The sequence below is a fragment of the Chanos chanos genome, chromosome 3 (assembly GCF_902362185.1).
Source record: "Chanos chanos chromosome 3, fChaCha1.1, whole genome shotgun sequence".
In the NCBI taxonomy this organism is placed as follows: Eukaryota; Metazoa; Chordata; class Actinopteri; order Gonorynchiformes; family Chanidae; genus Chanos; species Chanos chanos.
In genome coordinates, this window is record NC_044497.1 from 3,155,001 (window position 1) to 3,179,219 (window position 24,219).

Genomic DNA, 24,219 nt, shown 5'->3' on the forward strand with positions numbered 1-24,219 from the left:
TAAACTCAAAGGACATTAAATTTTAAGGTCATTAAATTTGATTACTTAATTCAAAATGCAATGTGATCACTGGAAAAATCATTAATTAAAATTCCACAGATACCATAGCTGTATATAATGAATCTTAAGATGGTATAATCTTACCAGTATCCGAGAAAGTGAAAGTGATCTTTAAAGCCTCCTCTCTTCCAAGGCTCTCTAACATCTTTTCGACAACACCACACACATCAAGATCTTCCAGCTGACTCCCTAAGCAGTCTGGGTAACTCTCATTAAGTTGTAATTTAAAAGTCTTTAATTTGTTTTTCTTCATCTTCCCAACAATGAGTTTGAGAAAGCCTGGAGTGTCTGTTACACCAAAAATCTATAACAGACACAAAGAGGGTTACTGCACCATCCAGTACTGCTCTAGTAGGTATGGAATGAATATCTAGAGTGAACACTCACCTCTCTGTAGAGTTTACTGTGGCCTTGGTGCTCCTCCACTGCACAAACTTTACAGATGTGTGTCTGGTCAGTTTTACAGAACACCTCCAGAGCTCTGTGGTGCTGCTGACAGAGTCTCTGCTCCACGTCTCCACTCACCTCCACCAGTGTGTGTCTCTGCAGTGCTGGTATTGTGTAGTGCTGCCTGACATGGTTCTCACAGAGGGAGGCAGGGCAGGTCAGACAGGACTTCACAGCTCTCAGCTTTCTCCCAGTGCAGAAATCACAGGCTACATCTCCGGGTCCAGTGTACTGTGGTCTGGGTGAATGGGACTGAACTGTGTGGTCTGGGTGAACAGGGCTGAACTCTTCACACACGTCCCATTTACAGATGCACTGTCTGCAGTATCTGTGTTCACTGGGAATAAAGACTAGGTCCTTCTTCTTCTCCTTACACATGTCACACTGGAAAAGATCCTCCTCCAGCACACAGACTGTTATCTCACTGTAGGGACACAGAGGACAGAGGGCTGTGATACATATTATTATTAGGTATATATGCTTTACTTGGGTGTTGGGTAATTTTCTGTCAATATAATTTTTTTATTAAAAGGGCTTGGAGAGAGTTCTCTTGGAGCCATTCATATGATAACTCATGTTAATGTGAGACTCATGAAACGCCTGCATCCAAAGGTTAATATCTCTTCCACATCAAATCTGGTCAAACATTAAATATGTTTAGAAACTTCCATCTTGCATCAAAGAGGGAAAGATCTTAGTACAGTACTGTAGCTTATAAAAACAGTGGTCCTAAATGGTGAAAATCACCTTAGATTTCAAACTGAAACAAAAATATCTTAGTGGAGTAAATATCTGTTTGTAGATTTGTATTTTCTACTGAAGCTGACATTGTTGCTTGAGAACTGAAACTTCTGCAGTATAATTACAGTGTTTCCATGGTGTTACTGTACTTGTTTTTATCTGTTAATCTTTTTTTTAAACCACTGAATGTACAAAACCTTGACAAGCAGTATTCTCTAAGGACTCATTTTGTACTTGGTAGTTCTGGTGGTATGCATGGATTTAACCTTGTTTTTTTTCTGTTTTTCTATCTCTTTTTTTCTGGTTCATTTCTATTTCATTTATCAATCTGTTCCATACCTTTTAACACTTGCATGTCGTTCTACACTGAAGTCGATGCCCTGAAACATTGAATCATCACTCTTCATTGAAGCACAGGTTGGTGTCGGTGACTCTGATCTCTCTTGTATATACCTTAAAACCAAATATCAGACATTGACTGATTTTCTGTCCAAATTAATGGGAATTTAGTACCCCGTTTTTTCTATGTAGAATGTGAGCCCAAACATTTAAACAGAATGATCAAAAAATTATTTTTCTTGAAAAAGAAATCACCATTTTGGCCATACCTCTCAGTATTGGTGGGGGATTGTGAACTAAAGTTGATGCCCTGAAACATTGAGTCTTCACTTTTTATGGACACATAGGTGGGTGTAGGTGACTCTGGTCTCTCCTTTTGTGACCTTCCAAATAATATGCAAGAAAATTTTCTGATGACTGGCGTAGTCATACAGCTCTCTCTCTCTCTCTCTCTCTCTCTCTCTCTCTCTCTCTCTCTCCCTCTTTCTGTAACTTCGCTGCAACTCCACTTGTGTTGTGAGCAGAATCTTATTAATATGTGTTATCAGTATTTTAAGGAACAAATTATTCTATGTCAGTCCAATTATGCCATCCATTTAATTAAATTCCCTTTATTTAATTTGATGGTGATGTGCCCTGGTTCTCTCTATCCCCTTCTGCTGGTCACTTTTGTTTTGTCACTTCCCGTGTTCACTCAGTAGTTGGACCTGAGTTTGTTAATCTACTTCTCCTGTTCTGTTCAGTATAAATACTGCTACTTCTCACTTGTTTGGCAAGTGGCATTTCATTTTCAATACAGTGTTGTCAGTGTGTTGTGTAAACCAGAATTTTGAATCCTGAAACCCATAAATTGCCAGAAGTCCTTGGTTAAGCCTGTTTCATTGTAATAAAGTGAGGAACCTGCACATGCATCCAGATTATCCTTCAGTCCGTAACAGATGGCTTAAAGTTTAATCACTGCAGTCAGCAGCTGCTGTGTTTGTGGAATTGTATCTAGTTTGTGTCTCTGATACGTGCTATTTACTGACCATACCTTTTAGCGCCTGTAGGTTGTCCTAGACTGAAATTGATGCCCTGAAACATTGAGTCATCACTCTTCACTGAATCACAGGTTGGTGCTGGTGGATCTGATTCCTCCTTGGTGGCCCTAGGAAGAAAGTGACAAAAGGGTTATCTAAAAGAATCTTCTAGAATGAATAATCTGTTCTTGTCTGCTAACTCTCTCTCTCTCTCTCTCTCTCTCTCTCTCTCTCTCCCCGTCTCTGTCTATACACGTGTGTGTGTGTGTGTGTGTGTGTATAATATAAAAATTTTTTTTAAAAAAACAAAGATTTCTCATGAAATAGAGACCTTTCAGATCATATGCTGATAGAGGACTAAAGCTGGCACTTGCACTTGGCCACAGTATAAGGAACCAAAAGTGATACAAGATATTAAAATCATCCTTCTTATTATTAGAGATATCTGTTATTGTTCTACAAATGTTTTAGGTGAAGATAAACTACTTACTGAAAAAGATGTTACCTTCTGGACACTTGTACTTGAGTTTGTTTACCAGTTTGTACCTTTAATGTTATCCTTTTAAGGCTATGAATACTTTACATGCATTTGCTATAAAACCTGGTGTAGCAACGATATAATCTAAATACATCTATACAGAAAAGGATGTTTTCCTTGCTTAATAGGCTTCTTTCAAAATCTGTTTGTAAGTTATTACTACCATGTCACAGCTTTATTGTGCTGGTTAATATGAACAGGTTTCTCACCTCTGAAGGAGTTCTGTGATCCTTGGCCTACAAGCAGCTCCATCACACTCTCCAAGGTAACACCTTTCACAGACTGAGCCCCTCTTTTTACTCTCCAGAGGAGGACTCAGTTTAGACATAGTTTCTCCCTCCACACACTCTTAACTTGAGCTCATTTTTATGTAGTTTGGCCCAGCCTGGCAAATCAGGGAAGGAAATTACACAGAAACTACTCCAATTAGCACACACACACACACACACACACACACACACACACACCAGCAGGTGTGTCTTAGCCCTTCCAACCAGACTTCTAATGCAAAGTAACCCTGTGTCTGCTCAAGAATGTCAGTATCATATCATAACTTTCCAGAAATGATCGTCTGTCCAGAATGAATTCCTTGCTTTAATGATATTTGATGTATCAGTGCATGATCACCAGACAACATATACTACATTTATTTCACAGTAAAACACTGACAGGTCAAAGGAGTCGTTTGCTTGATTATTGTCAGTACATGAAAAATCTAAAGTAAGTCTGAAAGAACGACAAAGTAAAGAAGTGAGAGGCAAAGTTGAGTAGTTACATTTGAATAATGAAAACCATTTCAAAATTTGACAGGTGAAAGTACTTCACTTACAAATTGTTCTCCACTGCGATATTCTGTAAACAAAGACACAGATCCATTTCACTTTTGAGTTGGCAGCTTCCGCAGTCTGGCTGTGTGGGAGGATCCATGCCAGAGAGACTAGACTAACTGACACTGCGTCCAGAGGCAGTGTGAGAGTACTTTGTTTTTACATTCAATCTTGTCCAGACTTGAACAAACTTTCACACACTTGACTTGTTTTCTCATTATACTCAACCTGTAGGTAGAAAACAAGTCACCAGCTCTGTTGGTTTAGGCCTTTTATTATTAGTAGTAGTAGTATAGTTTCAGTCAGCTCAAATTGCTGTTGTAAAATAGTAATTCACGTTTCCCTAGCGAAATGGAGTAGTGTTAACACGACAAGAATGAAGAAGGCAGCACTATTGCAGTATAAGGGATATTTTTTCTATATATCCTTACTGTAAATAGACTCTATTTCCAATGCAAAGCAGAATCTATCTTTCGATTTATTGTTTTCGATCTGTTATTAGTGCCCGAACATGCATTATTATTATTATTATTATTATTATTATTATTATTGTTGTTGTTATAAATATTATTGTTGTTGTTATTATTATTATTATTATTGTTATTATTATTGTTATTGTTATTATTGTTATTAGTGCCTTCACTCATTTTTGAGGCCCTTGTGATGCTTGAAAACCAAAGACATTTGGCACACACACCATACTTACTGAAAATCAAGAACTTCCATAGTGCACGAGCTTGGCCGTGGTCAGGGAGCTTATCACAATTCAGCATTCGCGTACCTGATTTGCTCCATTCAGACCGTGTAAAACACAATACCCACTCAGTTCTGAAGCTGTGCAAGCTGTCAATCAGTAGAGTAGCCCAGCACCTATTGCACACCTGTCTGGCTATGAAGTGGTCTCCTCTCCCTGTGGTCCTTCACAAGATGTCTTCCATTTTTTTTCCTGTTACACCTGTGTTTTTGGAGAGTTTATTCTTTACCACAATGAGGATTAAGTCACGGGGTGCCACCCTGTTTTGTTTGTTGTGGGCATGTAAAGGCCTTTGAGACTATGAACAGTGATATTGGGCTTTAAATGAACTTGAACTTCAACTTCAACTTAAATAGTGGTTTGTGTTATTACGTATTGCATACTTGTATGTAATGTGATAAATGAGTTGGAAACTAGACTGGTGTAGTGGCCTATATGTGTGGCCATGAAACACAGCTGTCACACCCAGAGAGTAAAAGGAAAGGTGAGTCTAACCTAGAACTGCTGTTATCATCAGCCCTCACTTAAACAGAACACAACACCATCCTGCTCATAGAAGATAATATGAATGTTGAGAAAGTCAACAAATTGGATATGCATAATGTGCTGCATGCCAATGTAACAGTTCAAATACATTATTTCTATTTCCATGAAACATAAGTCTTACAGAGAACTACAGGACACTGTACAAATACTACTGAGTGAACTCACCGACTTTTCAAGCAAAAATACAAACCTGAAAGACATGATCCGATATCTGCAAACAAGATCTATGAAAGATTGCCTAATTTTTAAAAGAATATAGGAGACAGAAAACAAAGATTCAAGGAATTTATTTGATTAATTTATGGAAAATGGATCTTGCAAAGCAAAAGTAAATTTACAGACCTGATCTACAGACCTGTCTTACAAAATGTTGTTTCATTACACCCCTGAGAGAACAATCGGCGGGTATCACCATGATTACACATGTGTCCCTGATATAGTTAGTAAATGTAGTACTGAGTATGGTTTTCAGTTTGTAACAAAAACAAATTCTTGAAAAAATACAAAATATCCAAGAATCAGATGGTGCAACTTAGGTAATGACAAATTCAGAAGTAAGGCCTATACCCAGCTCATATGACACATTGATTGTAAACAGTGAGGCACTTATATACATTTTCAATGAACTCAAATTTGTCTAACATCTTCAGAAAATATTGTGTTCTTTTTTGTGATGTTGTCCTTGAAAGGATTTTAGCTATTTCTCCTATAGGTCACTGGTATTCACCAGTGGGAGTCTCTTTAGAATGCATTTGTCTTGTGACGAGCTACAGCTAAATCTTTTTTTCTTTTTTTTTAAGTTTGTTTACTCCTGCTTTCATGTTCTATGTGCTCAGTTTTGGGACTTCATCTAGTAAGTCTCCTTCCTTTTTGAGTGTGTCTTTACAGTTTATTTTATTTTATTTATTTTTGAGTATGTTTTGTTTATGTTGGTACCTTTGTCTATACAATTTGCGTTTGATTCCTGAGGGCGGATATGACCTATAAGAGTCTAATCCAATTATTTATTCTGTCTGACACAAAGACATTGAGTAATCACGGTACACCATAAGCGCTGCATAAAGGGGCTCAGTGAATGCGGTGTGGAATGTGTACAGGAGGGTCAGTGTGCCATTGAGGATGCTGTAGAAGGACAGAGTGCCAGCAGCCCAATCTAAATACACTCCTATTCTGCTTGATGAGTTAGGGGTAGACACTTTAGCAGTTCTATGACAATCATGCCAAAAACTGAATTCATCCTTCTCACAGAACAGGCTAAATGATTTGTTATCCATTCCGAAGAAGGCCTCATCCTTACTGATATGTTTATACGTAACCCCTATAAACCCATATATAGTTCCATTCCATTCCACCTCCCAGTAACATCGCTCCGTCAAAGCCTCTCTACACAGAGCTTGGACACAGACTTTAAATCTTTCAGGATGATCAGGATATGGTTGTGGTGAAAGAGTCCCTGTAACTGTCCTGTTTCCTTCAGACAGAGAGAGGTTTCTGTGTGCTGTGTTCGGGTCCAGTGTGAGCTGACAGGCATCTGTGGACAAGAAGGAAGTTCGTAAAATCATATAACTTTAATATTGCTAAAGGTCAGATATAAGGGTAAAGAGAGACATCGTAAAGGAGCCAAAAAAGCTAAAGGCTATAGTTCATTTCCATGTTTGCTAATGCTTGTTGACATGAATTCAGGAAAATTTATAACAGTGCATTATTAATCCAATCATTTTTATCCATATGATTTTATTTCACTAACTGACATTATAAATTACTAGACATACATTTTTTCAGTCCTGGGTTTATCCTGTACTCTCCACCATGGTCCAATCTGTAGAGAAATAAAAACAGACCGAATGAATACCTGTATGAATTGTGGCAATGGTATATACATACATACATACATATATATATATATATATATATATATATATATATATATATATATATATAAATTACAATTAATGGTACTCAGTGAATATTAGGCTTTATACCAATATTACTTAGCTATAACCATAACCCTATTTAAGAGACTGAACCTCAAGAGTCTGAATCCCCTCAGAATCTGAATATTTATAAGTCTGAACAATGCATCAAGACATTATTCAAAGTAACTCTTTGCTGGCATTAGCAAATGTAAATAATAATTATAAAACATGAATGCGACTATTACAGTAACACTTCAGATTATATTTTCTGCGATAGCTACCTTCCTGGATCACCACATTAAGAAACTATAGAACAATTTATCATGTAACCAGAGAACAGAAACGCAGATGTCAACATTATTACAACAATCAAATTCAAATGGTACGGAATGAATTAATTTTTGAATTAAATGGGCTTCAGATGCAACTATGACACATTCACAATATATGCACATGAAAAATCTCTAAACTAAGCAGTTGAACAGACAAACCAGTAACAGACAGAAACGCACACTACAGCTTCTACACAGCAGAGGTAACAAGGTGAAAATAACAGTAGCTTAACCTCGCAACATTTAGAATACAGCTGAAACAGTTTAAAATATCCAGCAGTGACTACTCTCTAAAGAGGCATGCTTAATCAGGAAAAGAGGCTGTCCAAGGGATGTCCCAACGGACCTATTTACATGAGATGATAGTGAGCAAGGGAGAGGGAAGGAAAAGAGGGAACGGGTCTAGCCACAATTTAGTCAGAGATCTCAGAGTTAGTGAGAAGTCAACTAAGTGAGAGGAAGGGACTTCGTTCTGCAATCTGACTAGAATCCAAGCTGGAATCTGAAGTGGCATATTTCTTCTGGAGGGATTAAACTGGACTGAATATTTGCAGGGATTTGCAGGTGGGGATGAGACAAGGGTAGCACATTGATAACACTGACAAAGGGATTTTTGTTTGTTTGTTTGTTTGTTTGTTTGTCTGCCTTTTTGTGGATAGCAAGGAACCTGGATTTTAGCTGTTTTGGAGAAGGGGTGTCCTTCTACCCCTGTGGGGGTGTGCCTGCTTAGAGGTAGGAGATGCTCCAAGGGTTTGGGAAGTTTTTCAACCAAGCCTAAGCTTACATAATCACACAATTACATATATTACATCATGTTTTCCAGCTAAGAAACAGTTAAAATATTTTAATGTACTTGTGTCCATGGCATTATATTTTATTGTGCATTACCAAACCTGGTTGCACTAACATTACAACTGGCTTGGTTGGTACTCTTTGAGGTTATCTAGATCCTATGACAATCAATTTTATTAATGTGCAAACAAATGGTAAAGACATTGATATGATGGTTCAGTGAGCCTGGTGCTGGTTAATTATGATGGCAAGTGGTTTTGCTTTGGTATGCATTGGTCCCAAAGACAGTGAGGCCTCAGCAATGAAAGGAAAAGTGTAGGACCAAAGGAGATAAGATGAGGAATGGTTTAAAAGAAGGTGATGAGAAGGGAGTAAGTTCACACATCTGCAACGTTCAACTACTGGAGAAGCAATAGAATGTTAATAAATGTGTCTTTGCTGATGGTTGCCAAACACAATGGAAGAATTCAACACACTTACTCCAATTTCTCTAGTTCACAGTGTGGATCCTCCAGAAGTGCAAAGAGCTTTTTCATTCCAGAGTCCCCTGGGTTATTGTAGCTCACGTCTAGCTCTCTCAGGTGTGAAGGGTTTGACCTCAGAACTAAAGCCAGGGAAGCACAGCCCTCTTCTGTGATTAGACAGCCTGACAGCCTGCAGAGACAATCAGACAACAGTGTCTGGGTTGGACCCTCTGACAGATGTGATGTTGATTAAGCTCATGAAGCAATGGTGATAAATGAGGGAAGGTTAGGAGAAATGAGTGATGCACAGTTTAATTTTTACATTTAACTAGAACTGTTCTAAAAGACTTTAGTATATAAAGTGTTTAAACACCACCTAATTAAATGTAACACCATTTACACACACACACACACACACACACACACACACCCATATACATATAAGAGAATATAATAGGCATGAACCCTGGAAAAGGGGTAGAGCTTCAAGCATGGCTTCTAGATGGCATACTTAGAACATAAAAGGATTCCCAGTTGAACCTCCTGGCCCCTGGTTTGGTTCTAGATAAAAAGAAACTGCTGTAATATTACTTCTCATATCATTTAAATGGGTTTTCATGTGATAAGTGGGGGAATTTCATTGTGTCTGCCCAAGCACAACCGTCACATCCTCCCAAAACCTCAACTTGTGAGTTAATTCACTAATTAGCCTCTTTGCCTGAATATGTATACATCCTAGGAATTACAAGCATATTGGGCCCCTTTGATGTGTTTGATGGTCCTCCTTAAGCTGTGTGGTCTCTCTATGACTTTTCAATCACTGTGTTGTTCACTCCTCTCAAGGGTGTCAAATTACAAAACTGAGCAGGATGGTGTCAGTGTGCTGTACAACTGAGGTGTAAAATGTTTTCAGACCTTTTTAAGTTTCAGCTTTTAATGCGGTTCTGTGGTGAATGCTTTCAGTGTTTTCTTGTGTTGCCTGTTAGCATAGTAAAGAGAATTTGTGGAGTGGTTCCACTAATGGCATGTAAGATAAAATACTGTATGAGAGATCCTGCTCTGAAGAGAGGCAGATTTTTTATATTCTAGCCAGTGGTTTACATGTCCTGCTGTATGTTAATTTGATGTCGAGCTGTTTTATTCCTTTAAGCTATAGCACTGCTGTTTTGCCTTATTTATTTACCTATTTATATGTTTATTTTTAGTGGTGTTTTATTGTGTGTTTTTTCTTGATTTTATTACTGCACCACCGTGAACCTTAGAACCCCATTTCATTCCCTTTCATGTTCAACATGTTCTGGAATGACAATAAACCATCCTTATCCTTATGATCTGGAGCCATACAGGGAAAAGCTGAAGAACTCTACACAGCTCTAGTCAGAAACCTTTTTTTCCAAAAGCGTAACGTGGTTACCCCAGTGTGTGTAGTTTACAGTGTGGATCTCCCAGTCCAGAACAGAGCAGCTTCACCCCTGAATCGTGCAGGTCATTGTCTCTCAGCTCCAGCTCTCTGAGTTTAGAGTGGGGGGATTTCAGGACTGAGGCCAGATCTATACAGCAGTCCTTCGTGACACAACATGCACTAAGCCTGTAGAGAGAAAATCAAACCCATAAACATAACTACACACACTCACACACACACAACACACACACACTCAAACACGAAACTCACACTAATTTTTCCAGTGAATTGTGTGGATGCAACAGCCCAATGCAGAGCAGCTTCACTCCTGCGTCTGTCAAGTTATTGTAGCTTAGATCCAGCTCTACTATAGGTGAGTTGACTGACTTGAGAACTGAGGCCACAGTCAAACAGGATTCAGAAGAGAGATTACATCTAGCCAGTCTGTAAAGAGAATTAATGGGATTAATTAATTATCCTAAATTTTTAACGTAGCTAATGAGCATATCCATGTCACTACTCACCTCAGTTTACGCAATTTACAGTGAAGATTCATAAGTCCGGCACAAAGCAGCTTTACTCCTGAATCTGTCAGGTTATTGCAGCTGAGATACAGTTTTCTCAGGGGTGAGTTCACTGACTGGAGAACTGATGCCATACTTACACAAGATTCTGATGAGAGTTTACAGCCACTCTGTATTGAAAATGTAGGCTTTAGTTTACACACATACATATAAAGCCATTTCATGTAACTCTCTCTCTCTCATCTCATTCTCCTCACCCTAGTTTGAGTAGCTCACATTTGGGACTGATCAGGCCAGAACAGAGTTGCTTTATCCCTGAATCTGTCAGGTTATTGTTGCTGAGATCCAGCTCTCTAAGAGGTGAGTTCATTGACTGGAGAGCTGAGGCCACAGTTATACAGGATTCAGACGTGAGATTACAGCCCGCCAGCCTGTGAAGAAAATGAAGTCTGGATAAAATGCAAAAATCCTAAAATTTAAACACGACCTTAGTGTGAAATAATGTAAGTGTGCAAGTTTCATTACTCATTAGCAGGTCACTAATTGGGAGCATAGTCACAATTAAGAAAAACAGTGTAACTGGTTCACAAAACTGTCCCATTTAATATTATCTTTGTACCTGTGTGGATCTCAGACCAGACATTATTTATTGCCGTTGTGTTTTGTTTATGCTTTTTTATTGGTTATGAAGGAGAAAGTATTAAATCAGAACATTGGAACATTATTAAAAAGTTCACAGACAAACAAAAAGTATAATATGTTGCATATTATAGGTAATCAACACTGGTAGGTATATACTCTCAGGATCCTCCAGGTCTTACTGAAGTGTGTGTAGTTTACAGTGTGGATCCTCTAATCCAGCAAAAAGCAGCTTCACTCCTGAATCCTGCAGGTCATTTTCTCTCAGCTCCAGCTCTCTCAGGTTAGAGTGGGGAGATTTCAGGACAGAGGCCAGATTTACACAACAAGTTTCAGTGAGATTACACTTCCTCAGTCTATAAAAAAGAGACACAGCAGTGTATCTGTGTAAACCACGGATCAATGTTAAGGCAGAGGTAAAATTTTACTAGGCAGGTCAAATATGTTTTGTGGAGGGAATAAACAAAAAAAAATCTAGATTAAAACTGTGCCCTTCATGTGGACTTCATCGTTTCAAGAACATTTCATACATTGACTGGAAAGAAGAATTTCTGGTTTACTCCTAACAACTGAAAACAACCTTAACAATCTTCACTACATGACATATTAAGTTATCATGTTGCTAATGTGTAACCCAGTTTGAAAATATGAGTCAGGAATATTATCTCCCAAGGTGAATGTAGTTTTTATAAACCCACTTGAATTTGAGAGACCAATAATGTTAGGACAGAACAAATGGTGTTGCATGGACTTGAAAATCACACAGAGACAGAGACATAATGTCATTTTGTAGCCTAAATTATCAGCAAGCCATGAAGTGACTAACTTTTGTAAAAATTGATGAAATTGACTTTAAGTTATTAAATTGATTGTAGGAGAGGATGTTCTGACAGAAAAGTAGCCAGGAGCACAACCTAGAGACATAGAAGTGTGCATGTAGATTTTTGCAGAGGTAGTTGGGAGTAAAGTTGTGAGCAAAGAGATATCGGACTGTTCTTTTATTGAACGACACATCAAATCACACTTCATGAGGGGAAAAAAAGACAAAATAATCTTTGAAAATGGTTAAACTTAGCCTTCCAATGGCTAAAAGTAGTGTAAAGTAGAAATTATTACTGGCGCAACAGAAATAACCACAGAATATACAGTTTAATATATGAGAGGTGAATAGTTTGATACTTTAGCCTGTCACAGCAAAAAGGATTTAGTTGAAGTTTAAAATTAAATTGCCCACACATCACAAGCTGTAGAATTTGTGTTAAAATGTGAAAGACAGGTTGAATGACAGCTGTTGGTGAATTTAATATTAACCCGATGGCTTGATTCAAATCTTTCAACTGAGCACAGTTCAAATGCTTCTTTGAAGCCATGCAGATGAATGGGTATACACATGCACATACATGTGCACCCAAGCACACACACACACACACACACACACACACACACACACACACACACACACGCGACCCACCCTAGTTTCTGCAGTTTACAGTTTGGACTCGTCAGTTCAGCACAGAGTAGCTTCACTCCTGAATCTCTCAAATTATTGTAACTGAAATCCAGTTCTCTCAGAGGTGAGTTCATTGACTTGAGAACTGAGACCACAGTTTCACAAGATTCAGATGAGAGATTACATCCTGCCAGTCTGTAATAAAGCATGCATATTAAATCATCCTTTATGTTACTGACCAAAACAAATCAATACAGTTCAAAAATAGTAAAATGATAAGAAACTTCATCTCTTTATCTCCAAAAAATGCAACATTTGAATAATTTTGACATTTTTTTAAAATAAATGGTACAACATTTTGTATCTTCAACCGTATTCACGGTAGTTATATCTCTGACAGAAGTTTTATTTAGCCAGTTGGATTATAATAATGAGTGGTTGGCTCTGACTGATGACATATAAGCAAGAAAGAAAATTGAAACTTAGAGGGGGGATTATACATTGTATACACTGGAATCCACTTTCTTGAGACACACTGCTGTAAGCTTCTAAAAACAGAATTAATGATAATTCAATTTCGGAAAACTGCTGTGATGGAAACAGACATGTATCAATATCTGTGTGATAAACCTTCAAGAAGATTTTTTGCTAACAGTATACACTTTTATTTCATGACTGATCATAAGAATATATATTTCTGGGACAATATTTACTAGTGAATTGGAAATCACTTCTGTCTCATTTTGTTTCCTGAGGGAATCAGACAGTCCTCAGATTTGATACCAATCATGCAAATGAATGACCCTGGAAAAAGCCGTATCTGAGTCCTTTATTCGGTTTACCCCTTTGCTTGTTTTGTATATTTCTGCTGTAGCAGAATAATTGCAGCCATCTGTAGTGTACTATACAGCTGCAATGTCAAGGAAACATATGCTAATGCCCTGCAAGAGACCCTGCAATTCAAATGAATTACCAGCGCTAATTAAAACAAAATGCTCAATCAAACAGTTTGCCTCTTCATCTATATCCTAAAAACTGTAAAATCCATGCTAGTCTGTTGATCTTTCAAAAATATTGCTGCAACACAAGTGTATGGTCACCCTGATCCTGTGATGGATGAGAACACTCTAGCATGCACCCCAACCCAAAGACCCAAAGGCAGTGGTATGAATTAATCGCACAAGTGTAATTTCACTGTTTTTCAGGTACTGAGAAGCCTCTTAGCTTTTACAGGTTGTACATAGTAATTGACGTGCTATCAAATAATTCAAGGACATAAAGATAAAAAATATTTTTTTAGGTCACCTGGGGCCACATTTTTATGTCAGCCCCTGTCATGTATTGGTCGAGGGATGATGAAGAATTCTGAGGTTCTAAAGTTATGACAGTGTGATGATAATATCCACAAATATTAGCTGTTAGTTATTTACACTTTGCCAGATGTGGCAAATGTGGCAAAAGTAACCAATCATTTGAGATTTATATATATATATTATGGCCACCTTTATGATGCCACAGGAAAGGTTCTTTCAGATGTAAATGAGACTATATTAGCATGAGGCCATCATTAGAAATCCAGGTTTTGTACAGCCATGACGTTTCGTCAGAGAGTAACTTTGAACAGTTAATGTTCAGTCAGTGCTAGGTTGGTACTGGTGTAAAAATGACATTTTATTTATTTATTTATTTTTCATTGTGATGAGAGCATTAGAGTGAAATAATGAAAGATTGGTGAATTTGTGAAAAATAAGCACTACTTGTAAGAACAAAATTGTCGATAATTTAAAGGTGTGGAGCAGGTTGATTAATCACAATATTACTTTCCTGTTTTAAAAACCTGATCAGTTTGATGAAAATCATTAGATTGGGATATATTTACATGGATTAAAGTGCATATGTTTGGGTATGTTTGTTGCCTTAAACTGCCTGATAAAATATGTCCAGAAATATAGACATTTGCATAAATTTGAAATATCCCCTTAAGCATTAATTGAACACTCATACATTCAATAAAATTAAATGACTTTTCATAAGGCATACACACACCACACATCTCACCTTAGCTTCTGTAGTTTACAGTTTGCACTCTTGAGTCCACCAGAGATTATTTTCACTCCTGGATCTTTCAAGTTATTAATGCTGATATCCAGTTCTCTCACAGGAGAGTTGACTGACTGGAGAGCTGAAGCCACAGTTACACAGGATTCGGATGAGAGATTACAGTGGTCCAGTCTAAAGACAAATAGATATAAGTAACATACTGAATGCCGAAAATACTGATAATATATTTGGCAGTACTATGTTTACTGTGAAGAAAATGGAATAAATCAAGACATGATAATACTCTATGTGAATCTGAACTCAAAGGAAAAAGAAAAGCATACCAGAACGTAGTCCAAAAACAACAACAAAAAAAATAGTATACTTGATTGTTTATTGAGAACATAGTAATATGAAAGCGATATAATGTTTCTTCGAACTGCACAATAAAGGAACTTTAATCACAGGCGTGGCTTCTCTGTTGGCTCTGGTTATTTTGGATCTTTGCCTCTGTTTTGAATTATAATTCAGCCCTGCCTTCTGTTTCCACTGATTTGACTTCTACCTGTTTTACTTGTGTTTCACATATAGTAAACCTACTGCTGAGGATGTATATCCAACCTCTCTGCCTATTTGTTGCAGTATCTTAATGTTATATTGAGGTTACACTGATTAACAATTATAAAGTTTGTCATAAGCAGTATCAGGTCACCAAACTGTTAATCATTTTAAGGTCAGACAACAGACAAATTGGAACATCACAACACAATGCAAAAGCTTTGTCTTCAGCTCTCGTAGTCTCTTCTAAACGTCAATTTTTGGTCAGCCTTCAGAATGTAAGCATATATTTAATGGACCAAGAAAGTTAACAATTTAATGAATATTTAAACTTAATCCTATTTATTAAATGGTTGCTTACTGTTAGCCTATGAGTCTGAAACTCCAGGGCCTAAATGTGGTCCTAGTCCATGCAGAAAGTGGTCTCATATGAAAACATGGAAAAAAAAAAGGCATACTGTGTCTTACCTGGCCTTCCTGCAGTTTTTCACAACTTGGAGGAGCCTCTGCTGACCTGTTGGTGATGTTTTGTACATCTTCAGGTCAAACTGATCCAGCACCTCCTCTGACATCAGCAGCATATAGGCCAGAGCTGAACACTGGTATGGTTCCAGCTCTTTAACAGAGAAAGTTCCAAGTTTAAAAGAAGTCTGAATTTCCTCCACTAGAGAATTGTCATTTAGCTCATTCAAACAGTGGAAGAGACTGATGATCCTGTCTGGAGATTCCTCTCTGATTTTCATCTTTATGTACTTTACTGTCTCTGCAGTACAGGATATTTTCATTTCTGGGTAGCATCCTGTCATGAGATCTTGTAGGATAGTCTGTTTGGAGTCCAGGGAGAGGCCAAGAAGGAAGCGGAGGAAAAGATCCAGGTGTCCGTTTTTACTTTGCAAGGTTTTGGAGATGGCTGTCTGGTGTAGATCAGAAAGTACCAATTTGCTGGTCTCATTGGTAATTTTCTCTTTGCCAAAAACATTTTTATTCTTAGTAACAAATGAAACATGTGCATACACTGCAGCAAGATGCTCCTGCACACTCAGATGTACAAAACAGAAATTCTTCTCCCTGTACAATCCCAACTCCTCTCTAAAGATCTCTGTGCACACTGAAGAGTACTCTGAAGCTTTACTCACATCAATGCCACAATCTCTCAGGTCCTTTTCATAGAATATCAGATTACCCTTCTCCAACTGTAGGAAAGCCAGCTCTCCCAGTTTCAGAATCATCTCTTTGTCTGATTGTGACAGCTTCTTTGAGTTTTCCACTGTGGCTCCATGGTACTTCCTATTCTTCAAACTGATCTGAATGTGCAGGAAGTGAGTGTACATCTCAGTTAGAGTTCTGGGGATTTCACTTGTGTTTTTGATGCTCATCATATTCTCAAGCACAGTGGCTGAAAGCCAACAGAAGACTGGTATGTGGCACGTAATGTAGAGACTCCTTGATGACTTTATGTGTGTGATGATTTTGTCAGCCAGGCTGTGATCACTGATTCTTTTTCTGAAGTACTCCTCTTTCTGGGGGTCATTGAACCCACGGATCTCTGTGACCCGATCAATACACTCAGGAGGGATTTGATTGACTGCTGCTGGTCGTGAGGTTATCCAGAGGAGAGCAGAGGGAAGCAGATGTCCTTTGATGAGGTTTGTCAGCAACACATCCACTGAGGTTGATTTTGTCATATCACCACAAAGTTCATTGTTCTTGAAATCCAGAGGAAAGCGACATTCATCCAAGCCATCAAAAATAAAGAGCAATTGGATTTTGTTATCTTCAATATCTTTTAGCTCTTTCAGCTCAGGAGCATAGTGATGAAGTAGTTGATTGAGACTGTAGTTCTCTGTCTTCAGATTGAGATCCCTGAAAGGCAGAGGGACTATGACCATGATATCTTGATTGGCTTTTCCTTCAGCCCAGTCAAGAATGAACTTCTGCACAGAGACAGTCTTTCCTATTCCAGCCACCCCCTTTGTCAGCACTGTTCTGATTTGTTTTCTCTGTCCAGGAAGTGTTTTAAATATGTCATAACAGTTGATTGGAGTCTCTTGAGTGCTTTGTGTCTTCGATGTCATCTCAATCTGTCTGAATTCATGTTCATTATTCACCTCTGTACCTCCACCCTCTGTAATGTAGAGCCCTGTGTATATCTCATTCAAAAAGATTAGTTTTCCTTGTGTTGAAATTCCCTCTGATATGTGCTGAAACCTTTTTATCAGATTCAGCTTGTTAACTTCTGTGACATGCCTTCCAAAAGCTGATAAAGATTAAACCAGTCAGTAAATCTAAAAAGTACAGATTTGTGCAATTGTGAATAATAAACTACGACTCAATATTCATGTTTTTGTATAAGGTAACAAAATAGTAATACATGTTACACTCATGATTTATAAATTAATCACCTAAATATGCCAGCATCCATCTTACCAATTCCCAGGAGGTGAAACATGATTCTCAGAGCCCCCTCTCCTCCAAAGCTTTCTAACATCTTCTCAACAAAAACATCCAGATCTTCCAGCTCACTCCCAAAGCACTCTGAATAATCCTCTCTCAGTTTTCTTTGAAAGATTCCAAAGTCTTCTTTGTTGTTCTCCACTGTAAGCTTGAGGAAACTTGCAGTGTCTAGCACACAAGACTTCTCGAGCAGAAACAAAGGACGCTGTATTCTTAAACTTAGTACACCTTCATTATGAATGAGCTGAGTATGGAATAATGTGGAATCTTAAATCATGTCTAAAGATCACTCACCTCTCTGTAGAATTTACTGTGGCCTTTGTGCTCCTCCACTGCACAAACTTTACAGATGTCTGTCTGGTCAGTTTTACAGAACACCTCCAGAGCTCTGTGGTGCTGCTGACAGAGTCTCTGCTCCAGGTCTCCAGTCACCTCCACCAGTGTGTGTCTCTGCAGTGCTGGTATTGTGTAGTGCTGCCTGACATGGTTCTCACAGAGGGAGGCAGGGCAGGTCAGACAGGACTTCACAGCTCTCAGCTTCCCCACAATGCAGAAATCACAGACTACATCTCCAGGTCCAGTGTAGCATTGGTCTGGGTTAGCAGGACTGAATTCTGCATGCTGGATTTGTATTAATTCAGACAAATCCCATTTACAGATGCATTGTCTGCAGTATCTGTGTCCACTGGGAATGGAGGCTAGATCCTTCAGCTTCTTTTTGCATTTTTCACATCTAAAGAGATCTTCTCGGTGTACACTTGACTCACTAGAGAGACACAAAGGTATGAAGACGTTATAATAACATTACAGTGTCGTCTATGCCTCTAACTGATCTGACTAAGATTACTCTGTCATAAATTTGGCCAAAACCAATTGTTCTAATTCACTGTTCCCATAGATTGATAGCCCGACAAGACTTATCATTCTGTGATCCAGTTCAATGAATGTTACTTGAAGGTACGATCAAGTAAATTTGCTAAAAATGTAAAATGAGGTGATGCTCTGGTATGTTTAACCGATTTACTTGTAGTAGCTGTTGCTTAAGTCTTTGTTCTTTCCTGCTTTGGTGTACAGAAGCTAAAATATCAGAAAACATTTGTGGAGCAAAACCTCACAAACACTTCTGAATGTTTAACTACCAGAAACATTTTATCATGTGTGTTCAAAATGTATTTTTAACATGTAAATTAATTTAACATGTGACCAGTTGCTTTGTGTCAGCTTCAGCTGTTGGTAATAACTCTATCAGTTCATTTCTTAAAAAGAGAAAAATGGGTTATTATGGTGTATACTTATCCGTGTGTATTGTATGTTTTCTCAAAGATACCATCACAGAATCATGATGTGTGTTTCTAGGTTAATGTGGCCGTGGTTCACATCAAACTATACTCTAAATAATACAGAACTATACTTAACTTTTCTCATTGCATGCAAAATAAAATGTACATTTTATTTTAACATTATCTAAAATAACTTTATCTTATCCTTTTGTACAACTCACACCTGTAAGGATAGGAGCAATATCAAAGTCAGTAGCAGCGAAGAGTATTACACTGGTGTCATGACTCAACTTGGAAGTGAAATTTGGATGGGTTGTGTATAGTAGATGTGAGCTGATCATGGTACACATTTTCATGCTAATTGCTTTTAGTAATGTGTAAACTGGGTGTACTTTGTTTAACTGTACTACCAGATGGACTCGGCTGTGAGTACTTCAGAAGATTTTATCAGTTTACCACAACAGAACTAATGAGATGACAGAATGGTTCAACCAAACACTGAAGCTCTTGATTTTGAGGGCAGTAGAGTAACAGGGTTGCAAAAATGAACTAATGATCATGTTGATGAAGTGGCAAGTGTCACAATTACTTAGAAGACTAGATTAGCTCTGAAATCCCCCACAGAGTTAATAAAAACCTCCTACCATTGGTTGTACTGAGTGTAATACGAAAAAGGAAACAATGAGGGAGGGGTGATATCAGATAGGGGGTTGAACAAAAATGAAGATGCCACTGTTCAGAATTATGTTTTCAAATGTGCTATCAATCAAAGGTAAAGTTTAACATTCAAATTAAAAACGGAGAAGCTTTTGTTTTCACCCACTAAGAGATGCGGCAAACAGAAAGCATACTCAACTCTGATGTTTGCCCTGCAGGATGCACCCTATGGGGGTGGAGCCAAAATAGTGAGATAATTAGCACAGAACATAAAAAGAAGCGTTTGTCTTATGATCAACAACAAGGGATGTTTGACACAAGTCGTGAGGAAGAAACTATGGACTCTACTTATTGAACTACTGGCATTGTCTATGCTATCCTTTTACCCCCCAAACAAATTCCTTCAGACTTTTAAAAGAATTATCAACAACATATTTCATTTGCTGGAACCGCGAACTGCAGCAAAAATATAGGCTTTAAACTGGCAACTGCCACATTTTCTCTCCCATTGTCAGCTGCAATATTTGAGAGATACAATACACATGCAAATCTAAGAAGGCAGACTACATGATGCCTAGAAACACATTACTGATACATGGCCCTCGGTCACTGGTAAAACTGAAACTTCTGCAGTATAATCATAGTGTTTCATGGTGTTATTGTACTTGTTTTTGTCTATTAATCTTTTTTAAACCACTGAATGTATAAAACCTTGACAAGCAGTATTCTCTAAGGATTCATTTTGTACTTGGTAGTTCTTGTGGTATGCATGGATTTAACCTTCTTTATTTGTATCTCTATCTTTTTTTTTCTATTTCATTTATCCAGTTTTTATTTGAGGTTCCTTTCTGTGAAGAGGGAGGATGGTGAGATGGAAAGGAAAGGAATCTGGTCCATACCTTTTAGCGCTTGCATGTCGTTCTACACTGAAGTCGATGCCCTGAAACATTGAATCATCACTCTTCATTGAAGCACAGGTTGGTGTTGGTGACTCTGATCTCTCTTGTATATACCTAAAAACAAAATATCACATGTTGACAGATTTTCTGTCCAAATTAATGGGAATTTAGTACCTCGTTTTTTCTATGTAGAATTTGAGCCAAAACATTGAAACAGAATGATCAAAAAATGATTTTTCTTGAAAAAGAAATCACCATTTTATCCATACCTCTCAGTATTGGTGGGGGATTGGTGACTAAAGTTGATGCCCTGAAACATTGAGTCTTCACTTTTTATGGACACATAGGTGGGTGTCGGTGACTCTGGTCTCTTCTTTTGGGACCTTCCAAGTAATATGCAAGAAAATTTTCTGATGACTTGGGTAGTCATACAGCTCTCTCTCTCTCTCTCTCTCTCTCTCTCTCTCTCTCTCTCTCTCTCTCTCTCTCTTCCTCTCTCTCTCTCTCTCTCCCTCTCCCTCTTTCTGTAACTTCACTGCAACTCCACTTGTGTTGTGAGCAGAGTATTATTATTACGTGTTATCAGTATTTTAAGGGACAAATTATTCTATATCAGTCCAATTATGCCTTCCATTTAATTGAATTCCCTTTATTTAATTTGATGGTGGTGCCCTGGTTCTCTCTGTCCCTTACGAAGGTCACTTTTGTGTTGTTACTTCCTAGGTTCACTCAGTAGTTGGACCTGAGTTTGTTAATCTACTCCTGTTCTGTTCAGTATAAATACTCCTACTTCTCACTTGTTTGGGGAGTGGAATTGCATTTTCAATACAGTGTTGTCAATGTGTTGTGTAAACCAGAATTTTGAATCCTGAAACCCATAAATTCCCAGAAGTCCTTGGTTAAGCTTGTTTCATTGTAATAAAGTGAGGAACCTGCACATGCATCCAGATTATCCTTCAGTCCGTAACAGATGGCTTAAAGTTTAATCACTGCAGTCAGCAGCTGCCTTGTTTGTGGAATTGTATGTAGTTTGTGTCTCTGATACGTGCTATTTATTGACCATACCTTTCAGCACCTGTAGGTTGTCCTAGACTGAAATTGATGCCCTGAAACATTGAGTCATCACTCTTCACTGAATCACAGGTTGGTGTTGGTGGATCTGATCCCTCCTTGGTGGCCCTAGGAAGAAAGTGACAAAAGTGTTATCTAAAAGAGTCTTTGAGAATGAATCATCTGTTCATCTCTCCTAACTCACTCTCTCTGTCTCTGTGTCTCTGTCTCTATGTGTGTGTATGTGTGTACTTGTACAGCTGTCATTTTGGGGACCAGTTTGAGTGTTACGGTACGTTTCCACTGCAGTGAATTTAATTTCATTTCACTCTCATTCAGGAAATCCGGGGCAAATACACCAAGGCAGGCGAAATTGAGATGGCGAATTGTCAACTTTATGCAAATGAAAACCACGCGAGAACAAATCAGTTCAGCATGTGACAAGTTTGGTACGTAACGTTCTCTACAGAGGCGGGAGTAACAAAACAAGTCTGACCAAGATGGCGGAGACTGAATGCTGCATGTAGCGTGAAAACATGTACATGATTAAATGAAGTATGGGCGAACTTATAACCTTACGGCTTTGGTCAGGGCAAATAGACCACTGTAGATCTTTATTTAAGCACTTGAACTTTTGAGCCAAGTGACTCGCTGACTGTTTTTGTGACCACGCCCCCAGGGCAAAATTTCACTGTGCGAAATTTACAAGATATTTCGTTGTGCGGAAACTGAACGTTAGAGCTTGGGAGTAAGGACATTTTGGGAAAGTGAGGACATCGTGTGCCTGTAGTACCATATGGAAAAACAAAACTTTTGTGTTTAGAATTTATTTAGTACTCATGAAAACTACCTTTAACCTAAGCTTCTTTTTTGTCAGGACAATAAAAGTGTTCAGAGCTGATGCCATGTTGCACACATATATGTACACTTTAAGAATAAATGGCATTTGGAATGATTAAAGCATTAATGTTGGTACAGTGTCTTACCTAAATTTAAAAAAAAATAATTTCATGCACTTTGTGACAAGGATCATTTCACATGGTAGCAGATATCCAATTTACTTGAAATTCAAAGACAATGTGCAAAATTTCAAATGGGTGTTCCATCTAGAATGAATTTTTTCAGCTGCGCATTTTTTGTTACTTTTGTGGTTAAATTCTGTAACACCAAACAGTGAATGTAATAAATTTATTGTATTCAAGCCTATGTATAAAGGTAGTTTCCATGAGTACTACATACATTTTAAACCGGAAAGTTTTGGGAGTAGGAACGTAAAATTTTGGGATATGTCATGTCAGAGTGTATTTTTCAAGGAAAAGAATTGTGGGACAATTCTGAAAAGGTGTGGTGGAAAGATTTTCCCAATTTGGTTGAAATTGCATGGAATGACCCTGTTTATAAATTAACACTAACATGTCACAACTTCATTGTGTTGGCTAATATGAACAGGTTTCTCACCTCTGAAGGTGTTCTGTGATCCTTGGCCTACAAGCAGCTCCATCACGCTCTCCAAGGTAACACCTTTCACAGACTGAGCCCCTCTCTTTACTCTCCTGGGGAGGACTCTGTTTAGACATAGTTTCTCCCTCCACACACTCTTAACTTGAGCTCATTTTTATGCAGTTCGGCCCAGCCTGGCAAATCAGGGAAGGAAATTACACAAACACAACCCCAATCAGTACATATGTATATGCACACACACACACACACACACACACACAGACACACACCAGCAGGTGTATGCTAGCCCCTCCTATCAGACTTCTAATGCAAAGTAACCCTGTGTCTGCTCAAGAATTTCAGTATCATATCAAACTAACCAGAAATGATCGTCTGTCCAGAATGAATTCCTTGCTTTAATGATATTTAATGTTTCAGTGCATGATCACCAGACAAAATATACTACATTTATTTCACAGTAAAACACAGAAAGGTCAAAGGAGTTGTTTGCTTGATTATTGTCAGTACATGAAAAATCAAAAGTATGTCTGAAAGAACGACAAAGTAAAGAAGTGAGAGGCAAAGTTGAGTAGTTGCATTTGAATAATGAAAACCATTTCAAAGTTTGACAGGTGAAAGTATTTCACTTACAATTTGTTCTCCACTGCGATATTCTGTAAATGAGGACGCAGTTCTATCTCACTTTTGAGTTGGCAGCTTCCGCAGTCTGGCTGTGTGGGGGGAGCCAGAGAGACTAGACACTGAGTGTGAGAGTACTTTTGTTTTTACATTCAATCTTGTCCAGACTTGAACAAACTCTCACACACTTGACTTGTTTTCTCACTATACTCAGCCTGTAGGTGGAGAACAAGTCACCAGCTCTGTGGGTTTAGGCCTTTTATTAGTCTGTTATTATATCATTATTATTATTACCACTACTACTACTACTACTACTACTACTACTACTACTATTATTATTATTAGTAGAGTAGTAGTAGTATAGTTTTTGTTTATTTATGTATTTATTTATTGATTGATTGATTGATTGATT

General features: G+C 38.0%; 2 protein-coding genes across 2 annotated transcripts in view; both read right to left on the reverse strand.

Annotated features, from left to right (window-relative positions):
• The window catches only part of LOC115806338 (NACHT, LRR and PYD domains-containing protein 12-like), a 14,553-nt gene extending 11,081 nt beyond the window's left edge, over positions 1-3,472 (reverse strand). Inside the window, exons 1-4 of the mRNA XM_030767010.1 lie at positions 3,354-3,472; positions 2,621-2,734; positions 448-931; positions 145-364 (exon numbers count right to left, since the gene is read on the reverse strand). Coding sequence (XP_030622870.1) covers positions 145-364; positions 448-931; positions 2,621-2,734; positions 3,354-3,472 — 937 coding nt within the window. The remainder of the gene's footprint in view (positions 1-144; positions 365-447; positions 932-2,620; positions 2,735-3,353) is intronic.
• Positions 3,473-6,275: 2,803 nt separating this feature from the next.
• Positions 6,276-23,305, reverse strand: LOC115806339 (NACHT, LRR and PYD domains-containing protein 3). Its single transcript, XM_030767011.1, has 16 exons — positions 23,187-23,305; positions 21,744-21,857; positions 20,948-21,061; positions 20,679-20,792; positions 18,137-18,608; positions 17,816-18,023; positions 15,857-17,645; positions 14,849-15,022; positions 11,523-11,696; positions 10,959-11,132; positions 10,702-10,869; positions 10,448-10,621; positions 10,190-10,363; positions 8,792-8,965; positions 7,044-7,090; positions 6,276-6,802 (listed from the first exon to the last, which is right to left on the reverse strand). The coding sequence occupies exons 1-16, from the start codon at positions 23,303-23,305 to the stop codon at positions 6,276-6,278; spliced, it is 4,716 nt and encodes a 1,571-aa protein (XP_030622871.1).
• Positions 23,306-24,219: the final 914 nt, after the last annotated feature.